The sequence below is a fragment of the Antedon mediterranea genome, chromosome 10 (genome assembly GCF_964355755.1).
Source record: "Antedon mediterranea chromosome 10, ecAntMedi1.1, whole genome shotgun sequence".
Lineage (NCBI taxonomy): Eukaryota > Metazoa > Echinodermata > Crinoidea > Comatulida > Antedonidae > Antedon > Antedon mediterranea.
Window position 1 is genome coordinate 21,609,539 of NC_092679.1, and position 12,026 is coordinate 21,621,564.

Consider the following 12,026-nt stretch of genomic DNA (forward strand, 5'->3'; position numbering starts at 1 on the left):
TTTATTTATAGATTGTAAAGCAGTGTCAGGTTATTTTGAATTTCTTAGCCGCCGACGGAAACATCACCACCAAGCATATTGACTGCATCTGGAACACGGCCCAACTTAAACACTCTAGTCGTTATGTGCATGATCTGCTACCTCACCTCATCAAGCACCTGGAACCCGTACCCCTATTTCACCTATTGAAACTTGTGTCTAGCCTCTCACCCTCGGCCCACACTGAACAGGTAAGTGGATACATGCGCATTTTTCTTAATTTGTATAGTTTTATTTTCCAAAAAATCACCTATTGATTTGTGGTACATAATATAGATACAAGTAAACTATATCATTCCTAATCTTTATTAAAACCAGGATTTTATACTGTATTCCTATATTTGTGACTCATTTCTCAGTCTTCATGCTATCTGTATGAGTCACTTCTGCTATCTTCCATTCTAATTTGTGTCAGGTGTGTGTAAAGTAGTATTTCCCATGGGTGAACTGGTCCTAAGAGACAATTTCCTGTTTAAATATTAGAAACATGCTGCTTGACTTGAATAGTGAATTCTATCTTCTGAAATTGTAATTTTTTAAGAAATCACATGATGCTACTGTATTACACAGACATAGACAATTATATATATTAATAATCAATGTTTCATATTATTTTATAATCATATAATAATGATTGGTGTAAATGTTTGCCCTACTCTTTATGTCATTCATTTAACATTTATTTATAAACAGTTCAAGAAATATAAGAAGCATACATTTACAATAACTTAAATGGTACTGTTAAATAACTGTTTCTGGGATCGGAAAAAGAAGTAAAAGAATTTGTCAAATACCAACCCCTAAAAAAAAAAAAACAAAAACAAAGCAAATGTAAAGTACATATTGAGATACACTGTGTTCTCTGTCATACTCTAATTCACAGTTCTAACCAATTTCAAATAGCAGGATTGATGATGGGTTTATTTACAGACATGTTTATAATGAATAACAATTCTTTGGGTATTAGTAGATAACAGTATGATAATGCACAGTTCTCAACAAATTTATGCAAAAAAGGCTTGCAAGGATTGATGACTGGTATACATACATGTTTTGAACAGAATTTTGAGCCAAATAAAGACACAGTAATTGTTTGTTTCTAACTTATTGTAAATTTTATTTGCATTAATATATTTTTTCAGACATTATTTTTGAGTCAAGTTCTAACCAAGTGCATTTGGAGCAATGCTCTATCAACTCAAGTTGTTACATCTACCCCGCATAAAAAGCCACAAGCGCAGTATCCCGTTATTAGAAGAAATTTACAAGGTAAATCTGTTTATTTAGAGTACAGTAGAACTTTGGAAACTAACTAGAAGCAATATATGTTTAAACACTACAGCCAATATAATTCAGGGAACACCTCTTTTCAGGGAACACTCTTTTAAGGAGAAAGTTTCTTGTGAAACGAACTAGAAGAATGTTTAAACAGCTACAGCCTACACTATTCAGGGAACACTCCTTTTAAGGAGACACTAGAAGGGTGTTTAAACAGCTACATTCAACACTATTTAGCGAACACCCATTTAAGGAGACACTTTCCTAAAAAAAGAATGGCAACTTTGTTGTCTCCTTTAAGCCCGGTCTACACTACTAAAAAAAGTGCAATGTGCCCAAATATGATAGTGATATATCCATATATGGTCAACAGCACATTTTTTTTTGCATAGAGTTTTATAGTGTAGACAGAGCTTAAGTGTTTTTCTGTATTAATAATACTAATTTGGTGATTTTTTTCTGCCTGGAAAATGTTATAATACTCTTAAGTTCTGTCTACACTATCAAACTAGTTTGAAAAAAAAAGTGTGATGTGACCAATATATGGGTACATCACATTTTTTCTCACATAAAGTTTGATAGTGTAACAGAGCTTTATTATAAATTGTATAACTTGTGTTTAGGTATGCGTCATGCAGGGCATCACAGTCTTAGCAATAGCAATGAGAGTATGCACACACAAGTTAGTGATGTTGAACAGGAAACTCATCACCACTTCCATAGAGATGATGAGGTAAGCATAGATGACCATAAAAGAAATAACATTGTTCAAATTAGGAGTGTTAATCAGTTTTAAAAAAAAGTTAAAATTACAATCTACATGATAACATGTATTTAACCTGTGATCACTGACATTAAGCGAACTTACTTCTTCCACAAGATCTTAATAGTAAGATAAATACATACGTTATAGTAGGCAAACAAACGGGTGCCATTTGGTGGCAGCAGTCGACACAAAGGGAACCTTAGGGGAGAAGAAAGTTATTATATGTTCCATCCACACATGTGCACAATTCAGCCCAGTTAGGTTGCAAGTCGCAGGTTATTCCAACACATTTACATTATAGTATTGAAATGTCCATGAGGTTGTAAATTGACAGACAAATTCATGCAACAATTGTAATATGAGTCGGTTTTTTTTTTTATTGGATTTTGAATATATATTGCTAATTTTTATAGGCTGAAGAAATGTTAGATGTTGTTGGAATGGAAGACTCCGGTGAGTGCATCAAGCTAGATGGTTCGTCAAAAGATTTCACGATTCCTCCGAAGAAATGTATACATAAATGCAGACTAATCAAAAGACACCGAACAAAACGTAGACAGCAGATGTTGAGCAGGCACTCATCGTCCAATGAGTCAAACGGGGACGATTCCGACAACATAGATTCCGAGAACGAGGCTCTCGCAACCAGTCCCGAACCTATGGATAGCGAGAGTGGGGAATCTAACGAAGAACAAGCTGGTAGTGAAGCCAGTGAATCTAGTATGGACACGCCAACAAAGTTATCACCGTGCTTAAAAAATATTAAAGAATGTAATCGGAGCGACGGTAGTAGCGTAGGTAGCAGTAAGCACGAGCTTGAGGAGATAGATCGGTTACGAGAAGACTTATCTGAAAGTCCAATCAAAGCCAAACGAGCAACGATAAACTTAGATCATACTTTTAAAAGACAAAGACTGCAAGCATTACGCAAGTCTAAACCGTTTAGACTAAAAGACGAGATTCTTTCCGATAGCGACAACGATGAGGAAGATGAAAGCGTAAAAAAATGTGAAAAGTTAGTCCAGGTTGTTTCGGGGATGCACGTTTACCCGAACGCCTCCGATATTTTGGACTCTGATGTGGATAATTTAATTGTGTTGTCGTCTCAACGGCGGTGTTCACAATCTGAGGAGTTTACGGGCGAGATCAGTGCTGACGTGGAAGTTTATGATTGTAGAGGTTTTAAACCATTTCCTCAAGGGATTAGAAAGTAAGTGAACTATAATAGAACCTCTATTAAGGGGACACCTTCAGGACCCAAAAAAGTGTCCTCTTAATTTCCCCCTCTCCCTAACCTTTGCCTGAATAGGATGTGTTCTACTGTCTATTAATCTTCATCTTTTACTTGACATTTTTTTTTAATGTGATAGAATATAGTACTTCATAAAAGAATCTTTCTTTGATTGAATCTAGCATTGATATTTTAAGCCCTGAAGACATAAGCTGTAGCAGTTCCCAGGGCAGTACCAAATCAGAGAAGAACATGGCAGATTTTGATGGTGAGGACTCCACTGGTGAGGATGAGTTTATCCAGTTGAATCAGCAGCTACATCTGCAATTGAAAGGGCAGCTTAGTCTGCCAGAGATTGACTCGGTGTATGCAAAACATGCTAAAGGTTAGTAATAGTACACATGCTCAAGTGTATTTCTTTGAAAGGGAAATTACGCCTGCTGGAGAATCGGACTCAAGCTTCTCTTAGTGTTAAATATTTGAATGGTGTCATCAGTCCTAATGCACTTGTATGACCCACTAAACAACCCCCGTGAGAGGTGTGTCATTTGTTCCGATGTGCGTTATACCTTATGAATACCATGCTTAAAAAAGTGTGACTTGCCTTTAGGTGACCATAACGCACCCATGATATGGTGGGTGGTAAAGTGACTGACATTGACACACCATTGTTCATTGATGTGACATACTCCTGCATCAATAATTATTTGTAAATGACATTTGACATGCACCTGTCCCAAGGGATAGAGGGTTGACAAGTGCATAATGTCTTTCTAAAGAAAAATTGCTGTGAAAAACAATTTAAGCCCACTGTGTATATAATTTGATAAAAACCATTGACTGTTTATTCTTGTTGTCACATCTTTTAATGTGAGCTACCTAGCTTATAATCTTTGTATACATTTTTCCTCTTTGAACCATGGGCACCTAGGCTTGACTTCTTTCCCACATCAATTCAATTATGAGTCTGTGATCTTTGATAGTGCCACCCAAGGATAATAATAAAGAATAATGGATAATTCTTATACTGAAAATTAAAAGGTGTTTTGGAATGAAAAATTTGATAACATGCTACAATTCTTATAGGTACGTGCTCTCTGAGGAGTTCTTGTGATGATCAGCAAGGACCGTATAAGGATTTCAATTTTGATGTAGTTTGTAAGAAGGGACACACTCTTCTTTGGGACTTGGTGCAAGATAGTATTGCTGTGAGTATCAGTCATAGTCTTTTACCTTTTTTCTTTACACTGGGCGACCTGGGTCAAGACTGTCATCCTAGAGGACCCAGTGTACTGTAGGACCATGATCAACACACCAGGAGATGATCTCTTACTTTTTTGAAAAGTGTAAAAATGTCTATGATTATCATGCTTATGTGTAACAGGACCAACAGCTTTATGGCATATTCGAAGAACGAGGCAATGAGAGTGTCTTACCTAAGGATACAAGAGTAAATGTGGCAGAGACAGGTCTCGAACCCATACATCTCGCATGCCAATATCCCCTTCCATTATTACGTCATGCTTTTCTCTCTTTTCTCTTGCTGGTGAAAGAAAATTAGAGGTTTATTTGTAAAATGCCTACCATATTAAACCTAATTTCTGGTTCAATTAAATTTCACTAGAATTCCAATTAATGTATTAACCTCACTGCTTTTACTCTACCTCCCTTATCGAACTGTTAAAGTTATCTGAGTGTCGTGTTTATGAGAGAAGGCTATTCTTAATTTTTATACAATTGTGATTTACTTTATTTTGTATGTATTGCTTAATTTTTTCAGTCCCAGCTAGGAGAAGGCTTAGCTGTAGAAGCGGAGAAGATGCTTAGTACACTAGTATGTGTTTTCCCTGAGAGGGAAATACGGATGAAGTTCGTTGAAGGATGCCTTGATAATTTAAAACACCACCGGTACGATTTTATTTTTTTAAACTGTTCTTTAAAACTGTAGATCCAGTATTCACAATTAGCTCTTTTGTAGATTATCTCCTGTTGATAAGAGTAGCGAGTTACTTGTACACATCTCTTGGATGAGTGGTTGCCTGTAGTGGCTACATTGACATGTCATTCACAACTGTGCTTCATATTATTTAATTTATGTTACTTTTCTCTTTCAGATCTGTTGTCGTATCATTAAGACTTCTACCTAAACTCTTTGGTTCTTTTCAACAATATAGGAATAACTGTAATACCCATTGGATTACTATGTAAGTTTATTTGTTTAAAAAATAGTTTTATTATATCAAGATGTCGGTAATTCAGAAATTTTAAACAAACACTGTTGTTTTTCAATTTCAATTCAATTTCTTTTTATTTCGGAAATATCATCCATATTAATAAACTTATAAACAGAAGAAGATCTTCATATCAGTGCCAGAATTACACATTTTTCCTGTTTTGTTTCTGAATGTATGATGGCCAAGTGTACAATTTATAATTGATTTATGATACAGGGATGCACAGTGTTTCACAGGTTAATATCTAAAAACTCTTTTTTGCAGGTGGGCAGAAGAAGAACTTCACATGATGGAACATTTCTTTAAGGATTTAGTTTATTATACACAGAAAAGAAAGAATGGAGAAAGGGATAAAGGACTGTGAGTTTCATTTTTAGGTTTATATATAGTAAAATCTCTATTAAAGGACTCAGTACTGTATATCCTTAGTGGTGTATCCTTCATTTAACAGAAAGTGTTTTCTTAACAGCAATGTCCCCTTAATAGGAGTGTCCAAAAAGACGGGTTCTCCTCTGTAGTGTAATTGTATTGATTGAATATATCATATTTGTCATGAGTAAATGTTTATGGCTGTTTTAACTGCAATTTATATTGTTTCCTTGCAATGCTGTTTCTATGGTTTATTTGAAAACCCTGTATGCATACAAACAGTGTCTCAATACATTATAGCATTAAATATATTTAAAACCACAGGAACAACATACACATATAATAAGTAATACATGATTATACAAGATGTTTATTCTTTTTATTTATCAGATATTCCCATTCAACTGAAGTGCAAGTCCGTCTTCAATTTCTAAACTGCGTGTTTTCCACACTTGGTTCTCCGGATGATTTCAGTAAGTGAAATAACTAAAATAGTATCATCTTATCTTATAAGATTTTGAGGGTCATATATTGGAGCTGTGGCACAAATATTTTTTATTTTCTTTTGTAGGGTTATCTGTAGATCAAGTGGACATTCTTTGGTCTTGCCTTGCTACGGATGAAGAGTGTTCTGATGGTGCTTTAAACTGGTTTTTGAACCAGGCTAGGAACAAGGATCAACAGCATCCACTGGGCCTAGAAACATTTAAACATATCTTTTTTAACAAAGTAAGTACTATTGAAAATGTAACTGCACAGGCAGACATGCAGGCCATCGTATATTCAATATACCCTGTAATGTGTTGGCTTAGCTCCAGATTTCTACTTTAAACACCTACTTTCAAACAAACATTTGAACCACATTCAATGTGCTCTGTAAACAGTAGGCTTATCTCCAAATTGCCTACATGTTGTGTACAAGTGAAAATGGGGAATGGTTGAAACTATATCTACTGTATTATCCAGAGAGCATTAATTTAAACATGTGGTACAGTATATATTTGACATGGTTTAATTAACTAATTAGATAGCATGAATTAAAACCTATTTATATGATGCTTTGATTCTTTTTCTTGAATAAATAATATATGAATAAATATAATATACATATATTGACTATGCTGATGAGCATGGTTTTTAACCGATCATGTTGTCACTCTTATATCATTTTTTTCAGATGCCTTTACTTGAAGCTGACACAATCAGTATGACTGGTTTAAAGCTATTTCAACAGTTATGTAGCTTAGCTAGACTAGCTAACTCATCTTATGACAGCCCTGCGGTTGAGGTATGTACTTTTTCTAAACACGAGTATTTAATTTTCTGTTATCCTTGCATATTCTAAAATTTAGATAAAGAATATGCAACAATACTACTAGAAAGGGTTTTATGAATTACTTGTTTTCAATGTGTTTTCCTAATTGTAAAATAATTTTACAATTATTTTCTTCTAAGATGCCTGGGATTGAACAACTGTGGAAAATAGCATTAAGAGCCAAAAATACGGATGTCAGCATATCTGCTATACAGTACTTGAATACTTATTATATAAATGGTGAGATTTCTGATAAAAATGTTGTACATTTTTTTTTTACTTCTGTTTGTTTGAGGTGTAACATAGGATGCCGATTAAATAGTGCTTAGCACTCATGGCAATCCTCAGGGTGCTGCACCGTCGACATTGTATTTTTTGTTAATTTTTTACCTGAAAATTGAATAAAACAAAACAATAATAAAGTGAATTGACTTATACTATAATTAATTTGATATCTAAAATGTAATCATTTTATTTTGTTGGCAGCTGGTAATGGCACATTAGAGAAGGAGGAGGAGTTTATTCAGCTATGCATGGAGAGTTTATCAGGTGCGTCAGCGAAGCTGGCTGACTCACAAGAATCTAGTTTACTGGTGCTACAAAGAGGTTTAATTTTATTAAAGACACATTTAGAAGCTTTTAAGAAACGGTAATTTTTTGTCATTTTAATAGTTTACTATTGCCATGGCAGATGAGATATGCCAAAAAAAATATATATATATAATTTTTCTTTTAATTCAATAAACATTTATTTCATCAAATGCCATACAAATAATATTGAGCATAAAATAAGGACCAACCTAGAAGTAAACTGGCGCTTGGCGCTTTATTATTCGTCTTAGGTTTAATCTATAGACCAAACATAGCCACAATGTAGCGCCTAGCATGATCAGTAGAGAACAATCCCTTACTATTTTAGATTAGTATACCAAGTTTGTTATGGTACATTGTATGTACACAGGACCAACGGCTTTGCATCTCATCTGAAGGACAACCTAATGAGCATTATGAGCAATGTGTCAGATATTTCTCGAACCCATGCCTCTTGCATGCTATTCTGATATCCCTTACCATTATGCCATATTGGTCTCATAAAATTTACACAGTTTAAAACTATTTTGTTTACAGATATTCATATCACTTACGTCAATGGCAACTGCTCAGTAAAGGCATCACAAGTCATGAAAAAAACAAAGTACAAAATGATGCAGAAGTTATCAGAGTGGTCTGTCAGATGGCTAGCATGTCTGAAAAGGTATTGAACAAACTTGACTACTTTTCTCAGTTTTACAGTAATTAATTAGTTAATAACTTACTATAAAAGTAAATTGTTTAGTTCTACTTTCAAATAATTAAATGCAATTATTAATTTCCTTTTTCTCCCAGTTCACATTAGAATTACATCTTAATGACCTAGTTGCTGACCTTAGGGCAGAGGTCACACATTTCTCTGAGCGGCTACAAAAGCAGCGTGACGACAAACCCAGACAACCTATCACATCCACGACCCATGGCTTCTCCAGCCTGTCCAGTTTTCTACTGGATAATCACGGACCAGTACGAATGATATCGGCTGGACATGAGCTAACATCGGATCTTGACGAAAAAATGTTGAAAGAGATGGCTTTTGTAGACTTTCAGGTATGTAGTACCATATTTAGCTCTGTGGTGGTCTAACTGTATGGTACCTTCCCTGCCATTGAGTGGTTGCAGGTTCAAATCCTGCCAGAACATTTTTTTTTATGATAAGCTATGCTTTTTTATGACATCATCTTCCATGTAAGGCACTTTCCATAATTTTATTTTTGATGGGTCAGACCTTTTAATCTCATTACATCACATTTTCATAACCTATGCTCAATATGTTTGTAAAGTCATTATCCAGGAACCTGGTTTGAAATATTGGCCTGATTTTGAATTATGTGCCAATTTTTTTAATTCAATATAAATTATTATTAAATTGCGTTGCAGCTTGTTTATGTATCTTTCGGAGCTATACGAAGAGAACGTAAACGGGACACAATGGATCTACCGTCGTCATGTCTACCGCCACCACCTCGGGAGAAATTACCCATGATGCTTCTCCTGCAAGAACCATACTTTAGTTGTCTTTTAAATCTTCTACAACAATTGGAAGATATGAAGTGTGAATCACAGGTAAACACTAGCTTACCTAAAATGGCCACTATTCAGAAAGTTTAAGATTATTTCAAAGCCACAATTTAAAAGTTATGTTGTCCCCCTGAAAAAATAATTTGTTTTAATTATTATTTTTTTATATATACCATTTTAATGTCACATTAGTTCACTTTTCACCAAAAATTAAATTTAAAAAATGTTTTTTACCTGAAAAAACTGTAATTCAAAATTATTTTCAGTTAAATTTAACTGCTTATATTGTCGATTTAGAGGTGAAATAATTTGTGTGTTTATTTGTTTTCTATGGAAGTGATTATAAAAACTGCAAAATAGCCTATTCAAAGTCTGATTTTATTAATCTTAATTGTTCATGTTTTGGGGGACAATACATGTTTTTAACTTGCTAAAGTAAGCCACTGACTTCTGGAACAATTTCTTGTCCTTGTAAAACTGGACTTTTTTTCTTATATACAAGACTATTCCTTGCTTACGATCCCTTTTTCATCATTGTCTTAACTTTATTATACAGTAATTGGCACAGTATGTTCTTTAAATCCTTAAGACCTAATTTATATTATCATATAGATACAATTACGTTAATATTTTGTTTTGTTTTGTTGAAACAGGATGAGCAAAACAAACAAGACTACATGTCCAGAGCTCAAGTACTATCAAGAAACGTCTGGGATCTATTAATGCTCCTACCAACCAGTGCTGATATGCTTAATAAATTTAAGAATATTAAAGTTACTACTAAGGTCAGTAGAACCCTATTAAGAGGACACCCTTTTGACCCCTTAAAGGAGGTGTCCCCTGAATAGTGGTTACCATAGTGTTAAGACATATATTGCTTCTTGTTAGTTTTAAAGGAGTTCATTTAAGTTCATTTAATAGGAGAATATATTAAAAAATTGATAAGCAAGACTGTGCCATTATTGTAGATTTCTTAAAGCTCAGTCTACACTATCAAACTTTATGTGACAAAAAAAAATGTGATGTGCCCATATATGAACACAATGATGTCATATCACTACCATAGTGCATATTCCATATTTGGGCACATCACATAAAGTTTGATAGTGTAGACAGAGGTTTTTAAAAATAGAAAATTAATTTATTTAATATTTGTAATTTTTAGGAAGAACAAACCAGCAGAAGGTTATCAGATGGCAATGTGCAGTCAAGCGTGAACTGGAGTGAGTTGTTGGATGAGAGCAAGTTGCATAAATTACTGTACTCATTACAAATCATTGAAACACTTGGACAACCTGCTAAAGGAAGCAAAAGAAGCAAATCAGTGGTAAGAAGTACTAAGAAATTTATTTGTTGTGATCGTAGCAGTGACAGATTCGAGATTTTGAAATATGGGGCAGAGGGCCTAAAGTTCTGTCTACACTATCAAATTACTTTGACAAAAAAATGTGATGTACCCAAATATGGTAGGGATGCCCAAATATTGTAGTGATATGCCCAAATATTGTATTGATATGCCCAAATATGGTAGTGATATTCCCAAATATGGTAGTGATATGACATCACCATGTCCATATGGGCACATCACATAAAGTTTGATAGTGTAGACAGAGCCTAAAAATGTGAAATTAAGTACTGAACATATCCTAATGTCCTATAGGTTGTATTGTAATTTACTAACCCTAACCCTACACTATCAAACTTTATGTGACAAAAAATGTGATGTGCCCATATATGGACATGATGATGTCATATTACTACCATGTTTCATATATCCTCACTATATTTGGGCACATCACATTTTTTTTGTTAAACTAGTTTGATAGTGTAGTGTTACACTTTTTTATACCGTCACCACTCATAATTGGTTCGTGAAATCTAATACATTTCCTTCAGAACACCCCAATTTTAAATCGTTGAAATAACAATAAATGTTATATTTTTGTAGGCTGCTATTGGTAGAGCTGATATTTCTCAACAACCTGGGACTTCAGATTTAGGCAACATACAGGTTAGTAGTATAATGTGAGTACTTACTTGGATAAACCAATCAATGCCATTGTTTTCTCTTTGAATTGCCACATGTTATAACGTTTCCCTTCATTCAAATAGTAATAATAGTTTATCTATTTTGCATACCTTTTAATTGATGCAAATATTTTACATTGCAACTTTATCAAATATTGTTTTTTATTTGTTTCAGGCTTCTAAGAGTGACTCGTGCTTATATAGTACTGAATCGGATGATGATAGCAAAGATGTATGGTCATTAATGGTAAGAGTGTCATACTTGAAACATATGCGCATGTACAGAATGACTTTAGTACTCAACAGCTACTTATTCATGATAATGAAAGCTCCTCATTGTTTCTACTACTAAGTTTTTGTCAGGACTTGGTTGTTTTAATGTTTTTGTTTGATTGTATATGTTTGTATGATGTAGTATGTTTAAGCGGATATTAGCCATTGATGGTATTTGCAGCAATAAAGAAATTTAATTGAATTCTGTGTTTTTTTTTTGTCACAGTTTATCAAGACAGGTGGTTTAAAACATCTTTTTAGCATCTTCATGTCTGGCCATCTTGAACCAAAAGAAGACCAACAATGGACCATTGTAAGTTTAATCTTCATGTCCATATATGGGCATGCCACATAAAGTTTGATAGTGTAGACAGAGCTTTA

At 34.1% G+C, this 12,026-nt stretch overlaps 1 protein-coding gene across 2 annotated transcripts in view; it reads left to right on the forward strand.

Moving 5' to 3' along the window:
- Positions 1-12,026, forward strand: part of LOC140061064 (ubiquitin carboxyl-terminal hydrolase 34-like) — a 44,801-nt gene that overhangs the window by 9,983 nt on the left and 22,792 nt on the right. The window contains exons 10-31 of one of the 2 annotated variants that reach the window (XM_072107482.1): positions 12-230; positions 1,182-1,308; positions 1,941-2,050; positions 2,497-3,293; positions 3,497-3,699; positions 4,401-4,522; positions 5,095-5,222; positions 5,429-5,518; positions 5,813-5,908; positions 6,308-6,390; positions 6,489-6,646; positions 7,095-7,205; positions 7,373-7,472; positions 7,719-7,881; positions 8,361-8,487; positions 8,619-8,873; positions 9,204-9,389; positions 9,998-10,129; positions 10,510-10,671; positions 11,293-11,355; positions 11,548-11,619; positions 11,872-11,958. In XM_072107482.1, coding sequence (XP_071963583.1) covers positions 12-230; positions 1,182-1,308; positions 1,941-2,050; positions 2,497-3,293; positions 3,497-3,699; positions 4,401-4,522; positions 5,095-5,222; positions 5,429-5,518; positions 5,813-5,908; positions 6,308-6,390; positions 6,489-6,646; positions 7,095-7,205; positions 7,373-7,472; positions 7,719-7,881; positions 8,361-8,487; positions 8,619-8,873; positions 9,204-9,389; positions 9,998-10,129; positions 10,510-10,671; positions 11,293-11,355; positions 11,548-11,619; positions 11,872-11,958 — 3,591 coding nt within the window. The remainder of the gene's footprint in view (positions 1-11; positions 231-1,181; positions 1,309-1,940; positions 2,051-2,496; positions 3,294-3,496; positions 3,700-4,400; positions 4,523-5,094; positions 5,223-5,428; positions 5,519-5,812; positions 5,909-6,307; positions 6,391-6,488; positions 6,647-7,094; positions 7,206-7,372; positions 7,473-7,718; positions 7,882-8,360; positions 8,488-8,618; positions 8,874-9,203; positions 9,390-9,997; positions 10,130-10,509; positions 10,672-11,292; positions 11,356-11,547; positions 11,620-11,871; positions 11,959-12,026) is intronic. The other variant, XM_072107483.1, reaches the window with a different exon arrangement.